Raw genomic sequence first — 20,297 nt, forward strand, 5'->3', positions numbered from 1 at the left:
GAAAGTTTCTTTGGTTCTTACAAGGTATAATACAGTAAGGACGTAATAGATTTGAACTCGGGACTTTCTGATACTGAAATCAGATCTTCTGTTTACCATACTGCTCTCATCAATATGAGCAGTATCTGCTCTAAGTCTAATGTAACTTAGCTAAGTAAATAAATTATTCATTTTGCATAAATTAGTTCCATAAGGGAAAGCAACTAGCTTTTAGACTGCTTGTCCAAATAAATGGTATCTCAAATAGTAAGACCCATTCAACAAGCTAATTAATTTTCTCTAGGAAGTCAGGCTAGATTGAAACAACAATGATCAAACTATTGGAAATTAAGACTCCCAAATAAAAGTAAAAATAACTGTGATAATGATGCCTGAGGAGACAAAAACTAGAAGAAATTTGGTAGTCATCCTTAATTATTATTATTGCTCAAATGAGGATAAAATAAAAACATTAGTTGAAGGAGTAACTTTAAAGGACACATTTCCTGAATGTAAGACATTGTTGTGGAATGTGTGACTGAGACAAATGTGGAGTATTTTTTTCTAAATATTTAGAAAAATAAAAGTGACTCTCACTTGTCTTGGGGTATGGGTCTACCTCAAGGGTGAGGTACGCATTAAATGCTGCTTATAGATTCAGTAAGGTCATATTGGTAGCCAAAGACCATGTTGTTTTTAATAATTAGTTTTAAATCCACTATTTATCAAGATGAATGATAAAGAAGAATTATGACAGATTTACTTTTACGAGTCAGCTGCTTCTTAAAACTACCTGTTTGTATGCTCTAAGTTCATTGGGCGGCTTACATTTCTCTACAGTTTAGGATAAATCTAGCCTGAGATCCTTATTTGTGACTAATAATTTAAGAGAATAACATATATATTTTAAAATTTACATCATTGTATTCACACAGGCAAAATAGAGCGGGAAAAGTTAACAATTTTAACTTAGTTAGTCTAATGTATTCTTTTTTTCCATGGATTTAGATGAAGAGCCCTTCTTAATTCTTGCAGACCATCATGAAATAAGAAAAATTAGCACTGATGGATCCAACTATACACTGTTGAAACAGGTACAGTAGTTTAATCAAGACTGATTTTTAATGCTTATTGATTTGATTTTATTTCCTGATATACCATTTGGAAGCAAGAAGCACTGTCACAACTTGGAAAAAGTGATGATTTTTTTAACTTTAATGTAGAAACTTTCATAGTAAATGAAGGTTCACATGTCTATGTGGAGATACAAAGAAAAATTAAGTGTGATCCCTGCTCTCACTGAACTGTCTAACTTGGAGATGACAGATATAAAATGACTATTATACATGGCAGAAAATAAAGATGGTTTTCAGTCCTGGTTTCTTTTTATGTGTACTGAAAGAAATGAAATCATGTTTCATTAACCAGGTTTGTTTTTTTTTTTTTTCATAATTAGCAATTAACATACTTAGAAATACCTATGACCTAAGTGAGGAAATTTCAGCAGTGCAGGCTAGCCTTTGCTCAGGATGCGTCCGAGGTGGGGGAGAGCCTGGAAGAGGGGGCAAGGAGTAGGTGTTTGTGCAGCACCTCCTTTTTGCGTAGCAGACACTATAACTGCTTTACCATTATTTCATTTGATCCTCACAACAACCCTCAGAGGTAGGAGCTGTTATTGTCCCATTTTTCACTGAAGGAAACTGAGCCAGACAGAAATTGTGCTTGTCACTCAGCATCACCCAGAACTTCAGCACGTAATCATCTATAGAAGCCAAAATTTTACTCCTTTCCTTATATTAATGAATTTAGATAATGAAAATCTGATTTGAATTTGACACATAGACTTCAATTAATGGAAGCCCAAAACCATTTACAGAAATTTCCATTGTGAATATATCTGTATAGGAATGTGTAAGTAAGTTTCTCAAGTTGGATTTAAACTCAGATCTTCCTGACTCCAGGGTTAGCACTCTATATACTATGCTGCTGAGCTGCCTTAATCTCAGATCCCCTTGACACTGAGACCATCTCTCAAGGAGAAACCATAGCAGTGAGTCTCCCTGGATTAAGGTAGACTGCTCCTTAGCAGACAGACATAGAGTCTGCCTATTTGCTCATATTTGAAGCTTGCCAGTTTGACAGCAATTGCCAGACTTTTGATTCACTGTAATAACCTTTTAGAATCAAAGGTCACCCCTAAACCCAAAAGAGGTTATTCTAAAGAGTAGTTTTTATCTATGCATGCTAGACCTTAAATATATATACCAAATATAGAAAATGTGTTTTTAATAGCATGGGGTTTTTTTTTTGAATGAGAATTAATCTAGTAGCTTCAGGAATGCTAACCAATTCAATTTAAACAGTACCTTTTATTCTAGTGAAATTGTGTGGAGAAATACAACACAATTTCCCAAATTAATCATCTTGAACCAAAGGGTGCAAATCTTCAGCTAAAGAAATGAGAGAAGCAAATAGGATTTTGATGAAACCAATTTTCAGTTCTGAAACCACTGGGATAACAGCAGCTTTCAGACATTACTTAGCCATGCCCCCTAGCTATTTTAATGTATCTTCCCTACTATTCCGTAAAGGGAACAATGAACTTTTCTTTTCTGTGGATACTCTTTAGAGTAAAACTTCTGAAGAATTTGACAAGCTTGGTGAAACGGGAATATGTGTGTGTGTACATATATCCACATATTTACATTATAAATTCATGTATATGTAATAATTATAATAGCTGGTACTTATCTAGCTCTTCAAGTTTTGCACAGTGCTTTACAAATATTAATTCATTTTATTGTCAAAACAGTTCTTATAGGTAACTGCTATTATTTTACAGATGGAGGAACTAAGATAGAGGCTAAGTGATTTGCCCAGAGTCATACGCCTAGTAAGTGATTGAGGGAGGATTTGAACTCAGGTTTCCTGGCTCCAGGTCCAGTGTTGTATCCACTGTGTCATCTAGCTGCTTGTAAAGACACACACATCCACACACACACACACACACACACACACACACACACACACACATTCACAATGTAGATTCCTATATATGTGTTTGTAACTTTAATTAAAAGTTTATGTGTCAAATTCAAATTGGATTTTCAATATCTAAATCCATTCATGTAAAGAAAGAATTTAATTTTGGCATCCAAAGGTGGAATATTTGCTGAAGTTTTATGCATGATCATGTGCATTTCCAATATAGTCTCCTTTTAGGTCCTCAAAACTATCGTTGTTAAATTGTTCCTCCTGAGACAGACAACATTGCAATAGGGAGGAGATTTCTAGGTTGCTACCATAATCAGTTGATTAGTTGAATCAATCTAAAATATACTGGTAATAGTTTAGAATTTTCATTAAACCTATATACTTAGTGCCCAGGTAGGTATGGTTAAATTGCTTGACCTAAAGATTTTCTTCTGTGTTTATTGTGTGTGTAACTAAGGTATCCAGGTGCTACATTTTTACTACATTTTTATTTTGTCAAATTTTATAAAGATGTATGAGGCACAGTGAGTACTGGCTAGCGTCTGTCATTGGTAATAATGTGCTATCCTTAGGAAGCTTAAAAGAGTTTCTAAAGGCACTGGAAGATGAAATAAATTGTCCAGGGTCACACATTTGGTATTGTCAGTAAGGATACTCCAGATTTAATTGGTTTTCCAGTAGCAAGGAAGGATTTACACTGAGCCATCATTATAATCTTGACTGGTTCCTTGTTGTGACCAAATGGAATGAGTCTGTGTGGAGCTCAATACTCTGGTTCTCTATTACAGCCAATACCAGGGAACAGAAGGTTTCTCATGTAAAACTAGTCAATATAAGCATTTTAGAGTAGACTTGACCTTATTAACCTCAGGTTCTAACTTGCTAAGTACCCTAAGGAGATCCTAAGTACCCTAAGGACACTTACCTTAAGGTAAGTACCAGCTTTTAGAATGCTTAGTGTCTATCAAGACCTAGTCTATACTGGTTCTAGTCTTAGATCATCTTCAGTCATGCAAATCTTCCCCTTCTTTTTTTTTAAAATATTTCTTAAATACCTACAATGAGCATTGTATTTGGATATAAGGGTGAAAAATGATATCCTCTCTCCTGTCATTCAGAATAAAACCTAGTGGGACAGGAAAGGTTTTAAATCAGAACCTTCCTTTTTTCTATAGCATCTTTACCACAACTAGATAGCACAGTGGATAGGGCACTGGGCTTGGAGTCAGCAAGAACTTAGTTCAAATCTGGCCTCAGGCACTTACCAGCTATGTGACCCTGGACAAATCATTCAGCCCTATCTGCCTCAGTTTCCTTATCTGTCAAATGAGCTGGATAAAGGAATGGCAAAACACTCCAGCATCTTTGCCATGAAAAACCCCCAATGAGGTCATACACAACTGATACAACTAAACAACAAATACATTTGGATATTTCTAACGATTCTGTGAAATAGATAGTATAAGAATATAGGGTGGAGAATAAACCTGTAATTTCCCTGATTTAGGCAATTTCAGAATGCAGGAATTCTCTCTACTGATAAAAAATGTGTACTTGCTCTACAAATTATTGGTTTAGACATTTGCTTGAAGAACTGAGAAGACCTGTTGCTTGCTAAGGATCACACCTGTCAGAGAAGAGAGTTGAATCCAGGACTTAATGACTCTAGACCAACTCTTTATCTGCTACACATTGCTGCCTCTCTACATTATTGATATAAGCATTATATCTTAATTATTTAATTATATACATTGCAATTCCTTTTTTTGCAGAGGAGAAAAGTGTCAGAGAAAGTGATTTTTCACAAGGTCAAGGAAGTGATAGCCCTAAGTTTCTGGCTCCAACCCCAGCTATCTTTCCATTATTCATACTGAAAACTTTGGAACACTGAGTGATTTTTATAGTTGATTTGGTGTTTGGATTCAGTCCAGGTCGAAGAACTATAAAGGCCTGTGATAATTAAGTTGTCGCTATAGTTAAACCTTGAGACAAACTCTAAAATACATCTAAATTCCTGGGATCCTTAAAGCCTACTAATAACCCAAGAGATAAGCTACAATTTTTTTTGTTTTTGGCCTCAGGAGACTCCCTCAACCTGTTTGAATAGGAACTGGCACCCTACCCACCTGTTGTTTTGTAGATGGGTCATATAGAAGTTTTCCCTACCCCATTTGGGGTTTTCTTAGCAAAGATATTGGAGTGTTTTAACATTTCCTTCCCTAGCTCATAAGTGACAGTCATGCTGCTAGTAAGTATCTTAGGCTGGATTTGAACTCAGATCCTCCTAACTCCAGGACCAGCATTCTATCCAATGTGTTACTTAGCTGGGCAATCTACTTAGCTTTAATTAGAATTAGCCTGGATCCATTGATGTAAAGTGACTGAGGACTTTGCCCACTGGCATTCACTCCAGTTAATTATTAATTCACAGTTTTTTACGTATTCATAAATCATTCTTGAACGTTGGAAAGTCAGTCCATGTGTTTAAAACTCTGACCTAAAATCTTTTAGTCCATTGAGCCAGTAAATCTATAAATCCAAACAACAGGTTAGATTTTAAATAACCTCCAAGCAAGCATTTGAACAACTATGTAGTTAAGAAGATGCCCAGGATCTGGATACACAATCCCCAAATCAAATCAGTCAGACTGCAGAACTGCCAAACCAAAGATCTGTAGCTGCCAGAAACTCATCAACTGTATTTCTGTTGTGTTACCTGCTAAAAAATGCATAACCATTAGTCAGAAGGGAGACATTTCTTCACATTTCAACCATGTAGAATAATCAGATGATGATTACCCAATTCCCTTTCGGCCAAATCCACACCTAAGGTTATATCTTTTAAATTCTAATATGATACTGTATTGCCTAAGGGGCTATTTGAAGCATGAAAGGGAAGGAAGCTCATCTATGTTGTTGTTGGGACAAGAGCATATGGAGATACTAAAGTTTCTAAGCCTTCTCCCCTGTCTTTCAAATGATATCTATGCAAGACTAGTCTTAAATCTCTGGAGAATTTTTTCTACCTCTCTGATTCAGAAATGCACCTCCCCCACCCTCTTTGGTCAACTAACCAAGTAGTTTAGGAAACGTATTCCAAGCTAAAATTAGACTGAAGTTAGATCACCAGTATTCACATTTACTTCCACAAAGGTAAAAATTACTCTTTTTAGATCATTATCTCGTAGCATAGCTCTGTGTTGCCTACTCTGATTATTTTTCTAAATAAATCATGAAGCCATCTTAAATATGTAGTATAGAGGGATGTAAACACACTGGGTTCTTTTATTGCTTGTAAATGCTGTTTACTTTGACCATCATATGACATTTACTTATGAATATGTGGTTTTACCTGTGAGCTCATAACATGCTTTGGAAAAAAATTGTCTAAAATAAAATGCCAAAATAAAATAACATTTTAAATTTGTCCCTTTTAATTTTAGGGATTAAACAATGTTATTGCTATAGATTTTGATTACAGAGAAGAGTTCATTTATTGGATTGATTCCAGCCGACCCAATGGCAGCCGAATAAATAGGATGTATCTAAATGGAAGTGACATTAAGGTAACTAGAAACTAACGGAGATGGAATTACTAGAATAATGTTATTAGTATGGTTGAATGGAATAGGTAATGTTAGTTGATGGTAATGACCCAACTTGTCTAGGGAATTAAATTGGCTTAAATTTCACATCTGTACATTATGAGTTGATAAACACTTAAAGGGTAATAGGAGACTTTTTTTAATGTTCATATTTCATTAGGGAACATTACTTGTGATAAGATAAAATCAAATCAGATAAATATAGTTTGATCTTTTTATCACAATCATAGAAAACATGATGAATGTTTCTGGTTTTAGTTAATTGCGATCCAAGATTCAATTGTCTTGATTTATATAGTGCAGAATAAGTTAAATTTGAGAACTGGTCATTACAGAATTAAATGAAAGATTCTAGATTGAAAACATAGCAATATGAGAATTAATTCACAACAGATGGAGATAATTGAATGTATATATGTTAGATCATGAAAATTCTAATTAATACTATCATGATGAAATTTCATGTTACATCTTCAGATATGGAAAATGTTTGTCAAATTGGGATTAGTCTCCCTTTCCATAATTATAATCCTGAGTTTTAGAGCAAAATAATCTCTGCCAAAGATTATTAACTCCTTTGAGATGTGAATTACAGTCTGTTATAAAGCAATTTCTAAGTGTAAAGAACATGGCAATAATTGGTTGTTTTAGATAGCCTATTTTAAAAGCATAAGACATCGGGTGAGTTTTTCTTTAGGGCAAAGGTTTTAGGAGATGTTTCAGGAACTCATTATAGCATAGGCTATATTTATGCAATGCAAAAAACAACCAATTGATTCAACTATCTCACTTTAAAAAATCAATCAACCTCCACCTTTCCGTATTAATGATGATGTTGTGCAGTTGGGTCCAACTCTTTGTAACCCTATCTGGGGTTTTCTTGGCAAAGATGTTGGAGTGGTTTGCCATTTCTTCTCTAGTTCGTTTTATAAATGAGAAAACTGAAGCAAAGAGGGTTAAGTGACTTATCCAGTGTCAAAAAACTAAGCAGTATCTGAGGCTAGACTATATTCATTTTTTTCCCTTACTCCAAACCTGGTGCTTTTTTCACTGCACCACCTAGCTGCCTTCCACAATGTCAGATCAAATAAAATCAATTAAATATTTCACTTTTTTGATGGGTGGCTTAAATTTAACTTTACCATTGGAGTCATGTCTTTGTTCAAATTTGCAGATTGATTTTATATATTTTAAGACTCTTAGGTGTTTTAGAAAAAGTAGTCATGATTTTATTGTAATACCTTTCACATTTCCACTGTTGCACTCAACTTTATTATAGCCTGGTATGAGGCCACAGAATTGCACATAATGCATCTTTATTCCCTAGGGCTGACTGCTTCTTTGGTCAACTATGAAATATTTGGCCATCCCCCAGCATGCCCTTTTATGAAAGTAGTAGGCACCTGATGCCAGTTTTGATCTTAAAATTAGATCATACAGTACAGACTGTTTCCGTCCTCTAGTCTATTGTGTGCATTTCATTGACATAACTGATGTCTTCAAACTTTTCCGCTACCGGCATTGGTTTTACTTAATCTAAATTATTTTTTATAAATTATAGCCAGGTGACAGGTACCTACAGATTAAATCAATGTCCCTGAGGAAACTGATCTTTCTTTCCTTCTCTATAATATATCCATATAATAAGTAGAAATGGGCATTACTCCCCAATTCAGTCATTTTGATTTACCATTTACATGGTCCCCAACAAGAACCCCAAAAGAAGTTATTGCTACATAAGAGTCTACTGAATGGAATTTTTTGGTCATTTTATAACTGCCACATTTGTATAAATATATCTCATTTTCCAGGGAATTTATTCTTATGATTAGCCAGAATTGAAGTAAAGATTAGGTAAGAGGATATAGATATATATTTGCCTCTGTTAGGTTGTATGGTTGTTATTTTTTAATTTCCTTTTCCTTTTATTCATCTAAGTAGTGAAAGGAGTGTTGGCAGAGTAAAGAAAAATATTGCAAGAAATAATAAATCTTCTCTAGGGAGCCCATGAAATGTCAACATTTGCTTTCAGCTTTTGTACAAATTTCTTTACTTCTTACCTTCTTCCTTCCTTCCTTCCTTCCTTCCTTCCTTCCTTCCTTCCTTCCTTCCTTCCTTCCTTCCTTCCTTCCTTCCTTCTTTTTTGGTAACAGAGATCCAAATAGAACAGTATCATTAAAACATGATCAACAACTGCACAGTTGTCAGCCCTACCTGACTTTTTTTTTTAATTTAAATCAGTATAGTCTCTGTGGACAGAGTTATATATTGGATAATTTCTCACCTCTAAGTAAATAAAAATGCAGAAGTAAATGGTATGATTTCAACCTTGTCTAAACCCAATATTTAAGTTTAGAATACCAATCCTATATCTTTGTAAAAAATTCAATAAATAATTTTCAGTTCTTGCTCTAGTATACTTTTAACAAGTGTAATCTTTTTTTCCCTCCCTGGTTAGGTAGTGCACAACACAGCAGTTCCTAATGCACTTGCTGTTGATTGGATTGGAAAGAACCTTTATTGGTCTGACACAGAAAAAAGGATCATCGAAGTATCCAAACTCAATGGATTGTACCCTACTATACTTGTGAGCAAAAGACTGAAGTTCCCCAGGGATCTTTCTTTAGATCCTCGGGCTGGGTATGTAGCAGTAATATAGAATTTTAACTTCAATTATATTTCTGTATCAACATAAAAGCAACACAACTCATATCAATAATAACTCAGTTAAATGGGGAAAAAAGCCAATTAGATTGACATTGTCTTTCAGAGCATGGAAAGTTCATATCAGTGCTCTGATTATGTATGTATACACATACATATTAAGTAGGAACTGATTTTAAAAATGTAAATGTGATCACCAGTTGTAATATGGTAAAAGTTAAATATGGTATGATAAAAGTAATAACTGGATTCTGTTGTTTTGTTTTGTTTTGTTTTGTTTTTACATTTGAGAAGTAGTTGCCCTCTTAGAAAGCATTTAAATGTGTTCTGAAATGTCCGGATTCATTTTCCCTAGTACTTGTGTACTTACTCAGGGAGCACTGACTAGTAAAATTCACTTTTAAGACCCTGTACTAGGTTCTAATACCCACAGCCTGAGGTATTAAGAATTATTATAAAATTCACAATGGATAGATGGAGAGATCAGTTATTAAGGGCTTATTTTATGTGTCAGGCACTCTTCTGTGAACTAGAGATGCAAATTCAAACAAGCAAGATAGTCACTGCCTTTGAGGACCTTACATTCTAAAACAAAAGACAATGTAGAAAAGGGAATTAGAAAGGAGTAAGGGGTAGAAAGTGTGTCCAAAGCATGATGTGAAACCAGCCAGGAAGGGAGTTCAAGACCCTTGGAAGATGAGGCAAAAGCTCATTTGTCAGATCTGAAGAACCCAGGAATCCAGTCTGAGTTACCAGTCAGGAAGAAACAAAAGGTGATCTTCTGAACAGAAAAAAGAGGGGAGCCAAAGAGATAAAGCAAAAGTTTACTTGTCAGAGCTTGAGTATCCAGTGAGATATTCAACATGTATTCTTCAAGTATTGTGTTCTAAGCATTGTCCTAAATGCTGGGGATACAAAAAAAAAAAAAAAGGCAAACAAGCTAAAACCAAAAGAAAACAAAACTATCCTTCTCTTTAAGAACTATACCTTCCACTTGGGGATATAACATGTAAATAGCCATTCTGCTTAGACTTACTACCAATTCATTCTATCCAATGCCTGTTGAGCTATCACTGCTGCTTGGCAATAATAATGATTTATTGAGAAGGCCCCAGAATCTTAGAATTGCAGGGTACTTCAACATCTACTTGAATCTGAATAAGAAATCCTCCTACACTATATTGAACAGTAATCTTCCAGCCTCCTGTTTTAGAAATCTAATATGGGAGAACCCATTACCTCTAAGGCATTCCATTCCATTTTTGGATAGCAATATTAATATTTATTATTATTAATAACATTAATTATTTATTTTCATATTATTTATTTTTAGCATTTTTTTACAATTTAAATTTTTCATTCAATTCAATAAAATTTCAATTTCAAATTCTCTTTCTTCTTTCTTCCTCTAGCCCCTACCCCATACCCCATACTAAGGTAAACAATATACAATTTTACATGTGAAATCATGTAAAAAATATTTCCACATTACTATGTCACAAAAAAGCAAGAAAAATAAAGAAAATGAAAAAAATTGTACATCAATTTGCATTCAGAATTCATTAGTTCTCTTTTAGAAAACGGATAGCAGGAAAGTTTTTTTTTCTTTATTTCAAAAATAAATCTATTTTTTGACACTTTCCCATCATCATTTCTAGTTCTGTTCTAGGAGGCCACGGGACAGAAATCTAATTATTTTTCCACATGATTTCCCTTCAAATACTTAGTGAAATCTGTTATTTTCCACTATCTGAGCCTTTTCTGCTTCATGCTAGAACTGAACACAACACTCCACATATGGTTTGATGTGTGCAGAGTACAATGACAGTATCATTCTCAGTATTATAGATACTATCTTCTTGATTTAGCCTAAGATAACCATAGTTCCCCCCGCCCCATCACTGTGTTTTGCTGTTGACTCAGATTTAGCTGGCAGTCCAATAAAACTCCATCTTTTTTCAGCTCAACTACCATCATCACATCTCCCTCATTCTGAACTTGGGGAATTGATTTTTTGAGCCCAAATGCAAGACATTTACCTTTATTAAATTTCATTTCATTAGATTTGGCACAATGTTCTTTTCTATCACGATCTTTTTGCATTACGACCCTCTAATTTAACATATTATCTAACCTTCCTAGCTTTGTCATCTACAAATCAACATTCAGAAATGTTACACCAAAGATATCCTTGAAATATCTTTAGAGTTCAATTGTCTTTTAATTATATTACGTTTTTATTGTATTCTTGCAAGTCACACAAATATCATGTTGCAATTTATTTAAGCCTTTGTCTGTTTAGGTGATGTCTTTTATGATTGAATATTTAATTTTAAATTTATGAATACATACCTTAATGAAAGGTGATGTTTAAATATGTACATCATTTTGACATCTGACAACTTTTACTTATTGTCCTTTCCTTTCTTATCTTTTCTATTAAATATTAACATTCCTGAAGTTTCTTTCCATAGCCTTCTATTTTCTCCTTACCTGATAGCACTTATTCCCATAGTTTGACTTACATCTCCATATAGACTATTTCTAAATGAAGGGTGCCAGCCCCAGACTCTCTTGAGTTTTATTGTCAGATTTCCAATGCTTGTTGTACCTCTCCATTAGCACCTCAAATTCAACATATACAAAAGCAAAATCATCATTTTCCTCTCTGATGATTTCTCTTCCCGACTTTGGCACCTTTGTTTACTAAAATCCTAATTTTTGGATTGCCATAATCCTAATTCCTCTAGTTCACCTTGAATTTGCCTTCAACATGTTGTTCTCCAGTTTTCCCATTTTGAAGAAAGTATTTGAAGGTATTTAAAGAAGAGGTACAAATATTCTTTTTTATAGATGATGAAATAGAATCTCAAATATAGCCACTTACTCAAGATAGTACAACTAATGAGGAGGGAAACTAGGTCCAAAACTAAGTATTCAGACTATGAGTCCATGCTGTCTCTAATAAATTGCTTTGCAGTATCAGATATACAACCCAATCCTGTGTGCAGCACATGCGCACACACGTACACATGCACACATACAACACATATATACTGCAAGAATGCTACAGATTGCATTATTCATTAGCTTTAAATTATGTTATATTATTTAGGTAGAGGAGGCATGTTTTACAATTTTTTCATTACAACTTAGAACGACTATGTATTTACTACAACAGCAATTTATTAATACAGATTCAATTATGTTTAGTAGGCTTGTTGACATAACAAAATTGAAGGAACTTTTTTTAAAATAGAGAACATAAACTGAAGCAAATAATATAGTAACCACACTAGTTTAAATCTGCTGTTGTTTAAATCAATTTCAAATAATATTGTTCATTCCAGCATTCCAGTAATCATCTTGTATTATGCTGATGAGATTTCTTCTTCTTTCTAATACATTGAGTCTATTTCTTGTTGTTCTTCATATGTCTTTGTGGGTAAATGACCATATTATAGGATATCTTATTTGCACTGTCTATAATTTTATACCTTTATTTTACAGTGTATATAATTAAGTTATTAAAATTACTACCTTGGCTCCTAGAAAGAGAACTGTATTACAGCTAATAATGATGATAGTATTAACAGTACCTTCCATTTATACAGCAGTTTAAGGCTACAAAGTGCTTTTCTTCTGTACAGTGTTACTATAATTGTTTCATCATTCTTTTACTTTTGAAATGTTTTCTTTGACATTTCAATGACTTTTGAATGGTGTCAGTTCTTGATCAACCAGATCAGTTATTCTGAATCACACAATAGTCCCTATTTCTATAATATGTTCCTTTCAAATATACGAATGGCAGGCAACTGTATTAACCGTATACATTCAGAAGTGGACAATGATTTTGAACTCTTCACTGAAATTGACTACTGACTGTCCAAGCTACCATCCAGTTGTCTTGAACCATTGTAAGTAGCTTCCCTTTCCATAGATTACATTTCAAGAAGTAGCTTTAATTTCAAAATAAAGGAAGCATATTTGGTTGATAATGATAGACTTGTAAAGATTCCCGTTTACAAAGCAATAACGATATCCTAGGCTAACAAACACCTCAACACTCAGCTTTGTACATGATTTCTCCCAGGTTATAGTTATTATTATCTCATAAACAGAAAGCAGCCTCAAGTTATCATCAACATAAACCTATCTATTAAAATTGTCAATTAAAACACCAAAGTAGTAATTTACTGGGACTATTATGAAAGACTCCTACAGTTTTCTTTTTCTTTGATAATATTTGGATTCCTAAGTGAATGTGGTATATTACCACCTTAGTAGCTGATAAAAATTGAACCATTTTTATGAAACAATTAAATTCACCTTCTAAAAGGGAAAATAAAATGATAGTTTTTCAGTAGTGCTACTATCCAAGTACCCTGGAATATGACACACAAAAAATGTCACAGTCACTTCTATTTCTTTGATAAATGTCTAAATCAGCATAGATGGATTCTTAATTTTTTTTCCATTTGGGATCCCTTCAGTGCTTCTTAAACTGTGGGTTAGGACACTGTACAGGGTCACAACCCACAGGTAAAGAAGTTATAAGGCCTTATTCAAAAAGAGACAGTAGAATGTGAATTCGTAGAGAGTAGACAGAGTTTTATATTTGTATCCCCAGTAACTGTTCATTACCTTAATAAATATTTGTTGAATTGAATGGAAGAAATAGCATTAAAAACGATGTCATTCTTTAGAGGGAAATCAATTGGCTCTTTCCATTTCTGATTTGCATTATGTGTTGTTTCATATATGCAAATAATGGTGTCAGTGGTGTTTCTCATAGAGAGAGTTGGGCTTTGCAAGAATTTTTAATTAAGGACATGACTTTTTTTTTGGTTTTCCCCAGGAGAGACTACTGTTTCGAAACCTAATGTAAATATTTGAAGCATTTTTATCCCTTCCAGCTATGATACACTATTCTATATTTCAATAATTTTGTGATTCTAACTTGATTGTGATAAAAATTTTTTTTTTTACCAATTTACTCATCTTTCCCCTTTGCCTTACTAACCAACTCCACTGTTGGCCTTCCTTTCATGATTCAATTCACAGAGTCCACATACATCTTATTCATCACTGCCAAGTCAATAAATCTTCCTTCTTTGAATCACTCATCATTCAATTACATCACAATGACCAAATCTTTGTAGATTTCCTTTATCAGCATCAAGGATACTCTTCCATCATCCTCAGTGACTTTAGCACTAACTTATCAACTTCCTCTTCATCTCAACCCTTGACATCCTTTTTGATTGCTTCATGATTGATAATTGTGATTCTTTTAACACTCTAGTCTCCTAATTCATCAACCTGAATTCCCATGTTCTTCATCATTACACAAATATCAATCACACTTTTTTAGACCTTATATCTTTACAGTTAACTAAAACTCTTCTATTTACAAGATTGTGAAGTTCAAAGTTTTCATTTTTGTCTTCTGTTATCATACATTTCCCTCCTCCTCACTCTACTTTGCTCTCTACCACTAGAAGAATTCACAAAATTGGGATGAGTTCACTAAAAATTCACTTATCTAAACTAAACTGAGATCTTTTCACTTTATGGCACTCCTTATATTAATAACTGATGAATTCCCTAACACCTTCCCCAGAGTGACAAGTCCAAACCTTTTCCTTTTTTCTTAAGCCTCAACTCTATTCCTCCCTATGTTAAAAAAAAACAATGATTTGTCCTGTTTTCCTAAGAGTGAGGCCATTTATTATGAGGCCTCCCATCTTTCCCTTCTTAATACCAAAAACTTGTGTATATATTCGCCTACCTTCTCCTCTTCTGTTTTAGTGTTTTAGCTAGGCATCTAATGGAGAGAATTCTTGACTCGCAATTAGGAAAATCCAAGCTTGAACTTGCCCCAGACACTTACTAGTTGACTGTGTGACTGTTGGCAAGTTATTTAACATCTCCTTGCCTTTTTCTCATCTGTCAAATCTGTAAAAATGAAGGATTTTGATTCAATAGATTCTAATGGCCTTCCAGCTCTAAATCTATGATCTTATGATATTATGAACCCTATCACTTGTCAAAATTGGACTTCTGATCCTGTCTATTCACTTTTCTTCTGTTAACGTCTTCCATGAATCATTCCTTACCATCCCCTCAGTGCTTAATTCCTACGAAATACAATTCATACTTTTTGCGTCTCCTTCCTTGTTTCACCCTAATTTGTCATTATCCTTGCCATGCTTTCTAACCCTATCTCTTTACTGAAGCTATTCAAAATCACCAGCGAATTCATTTCATGACTTTCCTGCTTTTGACAATGTTGCTCAACCACCTTCCTTCTTCATGTTTTCTCCCCTCGCTATTTCCATGACAGAATCCTCTTCCCTTTACTGGCACAATCTGGCCTTTTCACTAGTAACTCTCCTAAATGTGGGTGTCCCCTAACCTCTCTTTGGATTTTCCTTTTTGCCCTTTCTCCTTTAGAAATGCAATCCATTGAGTTTGCTCCAAGGCAACATGACATAATAGACAGTGAGTGACCTTGAAGTCAGGAAGACTTGGGTTCAAGCCTTCCCTCCAACATAAGACAAACAGCTATGGGTACATCACATTATATCTCAGTGACCCCTACACTCTAAGATGACAATTGCAGACAAGCTGTCAATCTAGAGAGGATTTCCATACCAGCAGTCTTTGACACCAATGAAATCAAAGATCTAGATCAAAATTTAAAAGATAACTAATATAACTTAATTACCTTTACAACAGGTATTAAAATTCTATTTATATTCACAGGACTTTGGCATGTAACTTAAACACAGTAGGTATTTATTAAATACATTTATTAGATGTAGATTGAATTGGGGTAGGTGATAACTAAATCAGAATATTCATTATTCATTCCCTCCTTTCTCCCACCCCAGTCCCCTAATGTACTATCTTGTACTTCATTCTAACATCTACCTTTAGATATCCTATTGGAATCTTCTCTCCTAAAACTTGCCCCTCCTCCACTCAACCTATTTCTTATGGTTTTCATTCCTGTCTTTGTACTCTCAGAACATAATCAGCCCTAAATAATTGCTTGATAATCAAATTGAATGGTGCTACATTATTGGCAATTAATACTATTAAATAACATTTATATAGTGCTTACTATATACCAGACAGTGTGCTGATTTATAATTATTATCTCATTTGATCTTTACAACAACCCTAGAAGACAAGGTGCCATTATATCCATCTTACAGATGAGGAAACTAAGGCAAGCAGAGGTTAGGTGACTTCCTCACGGTGATACAATTAGTAAGTGTCTGAGGCTGGATTTGAATTTATGTCTTTCTGACCGCATGCCAAACACTCTATCCACTGTACCACCTAGCTGCTCATCATCTCAAAGAAACCTCTGACTTCCTCCCCCACCATAGAAATAAAATCATCTTTTTCAAAGTTCATTACTGACCACAAATTCCAATGGCTTTTTTGTCAGTTCTCAATCTTTCTAATCTCTTCTGCTTTAGATGCTGCTAATCACCCTCTAATAATAAATATGTCTTTCTCCCTTGGCTTCAGAGATTCTACACTTTTCTCATTTTCTTCTGACCTTTCTAACTCCTTCACATGTGGCTTATTATCTCCTCTGGAGTCTTTGAATGTTCTCTGAAGGGTCTGTTCTTAGCCACCTTCCATTCTCTCTCTCTCCACTTATTCCATTCACAATCTAACTTAACCTTCATGGCTTCAGTTACCACCACTCTGTAGATCATGGCCAAATCTCTAAATCTCAGTTTCTAGTGCAGACCTCTTTTTCCGAGCTTCAACCTTGTGTCTCCAACTTCCTACAGTATATATTCACCTGAATGTCCTGATTGGTACTTCAAATTCACCACACTCAAAATTAAGCACCTCATTTTTATTCTTAAATACCCTTGTTCTTCTAACTTTACTATTTTTGTCTGTGGGACCATTCAACCAGTTTCCCATGTTTGTCTCTTCTAAGTTGTCTTTGATTCAGATCTCTCATGACATCCAGTTAGGTACCAATTTTGTCAATTCAACTTCTTGATTATTTCTTTCATGATTTCATGAAAGATTTCATGATTATCACTTTCTCTTAATTCTCACTGCCAGTGCCTAGAATGGGCCTTTTTTTTCTCCACTTGCTTGGACTTTTGCAATAGCCTCCTATTCTATATTCTTGACACTATGAAAATAGGGTCAGATATTTAGAACTGAGAGGGATCTCAAAAATCATATAACTTAACCTCTTCATTTTACAGAAACTGAGGTCAAGAGAAGTAAAGTGAAAATAACAGCAATAATAATAAACAACTAGCATTTATAGAATGATTTAAGGTTAACAAAGTGCTTTACAAATAAGATCTCATTTGATCCTCAAAACAACTCTGGAAGATAAGAATTATCACCCCCATTTTACAGAAAAGAAAACAGACATACAGAGGTTAAGTGGCTTGCCTAGAATCATATAGCTTGTAAGTATGTGAGGCTGGATTTGAAATCAGATTTTCCTTACTCTAGGTCTAGCTCTGTATCTACTGAACCACTTGCCAAAGGTCATTCACGTACTTCCAATCCATTCTATATATTTCTGCCAGAATAATATTTATTATTCATAGACATAGTTGTGTCACTCTACTGCACAAAACTTGTCATTGCCTACCAAGTAGAGTCCAAAGTCTTCTGCCTGGTATTCAGTGCTCTCCAGAGTAAGGTAGCTGTATCAGTAAGCACACCAACATAGTCAAGGAGCTTGCAATCACATGTTCTTAGATTGGCATTTATAAAAGGAAAGACAACTTTTGAGGGGTCACTTTTATCATTCATTTAGTTCAGGGGAAAGAAGTCAGCATCTTGAACTTCAGAGAAAATACAGAGAAATCTAAATCAAAAGACAGTGCTTACAAACTGTCTGACAGTAAGCAATACATACATCACAAATCAACAGACAGATGCAACTTCCTGACCATATATACAGGGTTACCAGGAAGGGAAGCACCAACATCTGAGTTTTCAAAGCCAGGGGCTGCTTAGCAGCTTCCCAGAGTCTTATCTAGCACACACAGCTTCTTCCAAAAACTAAGCTGCAAAGTAAAACCAAACCTCAGAGTCTTTATACACTTTTTAGAGTCAGAAGGCATCACAACCCTTGAGAACCAGTGCCTCATTAACAAAAGGTGTGGGCCTTCCTGCAAATCTTGCCAGGTCCATTAATGGGTGGGGAAGACCTTCTTTAATCACATTAAATAATTAACAATACAGATACATATACTGTTTCTAGTTAAAGAAACCCTTGTTTTTGTACTTTACTCCTAGCAAAGTATCTTGGTTTTAATAAAGGCAAGATTCTATCAGAGGCACTTGATTATACTAAAACAAAACCAGCAAAAAATCCTACTTTGCTTGCCATCTCTGCAGCACACTGCCTTTCTGGGCTTATCTTTCATCTTGCTCTATTACATGTATTTGATGCTTTTGCAAAATGGAAATATTCTCTGCCCCTCAAAACACTATCAAGTCTTTCATTCCTTTGCTCATGGTATTCCATATAGATGGAATACTCTCCCTGTTCTTTTTCAGCTGTTGAATTCACAATCATTCTTTAAACCTCAACTAGAATACCTTACATAAATTCCATGAGGTTAAGAACCATGTTCTATTTAAATTGTGAGTTTCATTTAGGTAGTTGCTCAATAAATATACCTTTAAATTTGAAAAATGTAATTATACTATATGCTTTTACTATGGACCTTCTATATCCAATGGATATATTTGATCATCTATATTCAATCTTAGTGTATATTTTTTTAAGGGTCACCCAAGTTGATCACCACAAATGACAACAGTGAAATTCCAATTATTTGGAATTATTTAAGATTAGGGAGTTCTGCTGACTACAATATTTTATTTAATAAAAACATGTAATTTGTGTCTGACCTGGATTTTTAAAATAAATACAATAGAGTGCTATGGCCCCACGTTGGTGGGCGCCAAGTTGCTACGGTGACAGCATAGCTTACTGAGAGGAGCAAGTCTTATGCCTGGCCAGCAGGCTGCTCGTCCTCCTGTGGAGCTCGCGAGTAAAAGAATGAGGCGGGAGAGCGGGTCAGTGAAGCAACTCTGATTTATTCAAGCAAGCACTCTGATTATATAGTCTTTGCCAGGCAGCCCAGTGAACCATGGTAACACACATAAACAAACCCAAAACTATAGAAATGAACACAAGCTGGAACTATAGTGACAAAAACAAACCAGAGGTGGGGCCATCCCTTCCAGCGCCATCTTGTTCACCCTTCCCTGCTCCGGACTCAGTTTACCTGATGTCCATCAGTGTGGCGTTCCAGATGGTGTGGCGGTCAGCGTCCCTTACAATAGAGTACAATATATATTATAGTAAAATATATGACTTGTAAGTATGACTTGGATGACTGACTGATACTTTGCTTTGATGATTCATTTTTAGCAGCTCTTAGGGCCTTATTATCATAATTATAGAAATTATTATCATAATTATAGAAATAAAAACAAAGATACCAATGAAAAGGAAGTTACCATATGGACAACAGAAATCGTGTTCTGTGGGCAGGAATCGCCCTGAGAATGAAAAAGTATGAATGCATAGCTACTTATATTGCTTGTTTGTACATCATTGAACAATTAGTGACATTATGGATCTATTTAAGCTATGACAATATTCCATATAGAGAATTTATAAAAAAGGACTTTATTGATGAGCTTAGATTTTGTCTCATTTAAATAAGAAAGGCTACACAATATAAGAAACTCTATCCTTTCCCCCTCTTTATTAAAAAACAAAAACAAACTTTTATTGAGGTTACATATTAGCGTAAAAGAGTTTTCAGGAATTTTAAGCATCAAACTTTTTAAAGCATACCTTCTATGATGTATTCATTTAACCAATGTTTACATTGATGCTATGTTTATGAATTTATAAGAAAATATACAAAGAATAATTTTAAATATGAATATTACTTTGAATTTAAAATATAGCACTCTTTGCTATTCTGAATATTAATTTAAATCCATATAAACATACTTTGG

At 34.5% G+C, this 20,297-nt stretch overlaps 1 protein-coding gene across 3 annotated transcripts in view; it reads left to right on the forward strand.

The window, feature by feature from the left end:
- Positions 1 to 20,297, forward strand: part of LRP1B (LDL receptor related protein 1B) — a 2,222,640-nt gene that overhangs the window by 1,864,855 nt on the left and 337,488 nt on the right. For all 3 annotated transcript variants that reach the window (XM_072613193.1, XM_072613191.1, XM_072613192.1), the window contains 3 exons: positions 988 to 1,073; positions 6,417 to 6,539; positions 9,037 to 9,218. In XM_072613193.1, coding sequence (XP_072469294.1) covers positions 988 to 1,073; positions 6,417 to 6,539; positions 9,037 to 9,218 — 391 coding nt within the window. The remainder of the gene's footprint in view (positions 1 to 987; positions 1,074 to 6,416; positions 6,540 to 9,036; positions 9,219 to 20,297) is intronic.

Source organism: Notamacropus eugenii, chromosome 5 (genome assembly GCF_028372415.1).
Source record: "Notamacropus eugenii isolate mMacEug1 chromosome 5, mMacEug1.pri_v2, whole genome shotgun sequence".
Lineage (NCBI taxonomy): Eukaryota > Metazoa > Chordata > Mammalia > Diprotodontia > Macropodidae > Notamacropus > Notamacropus eugenii.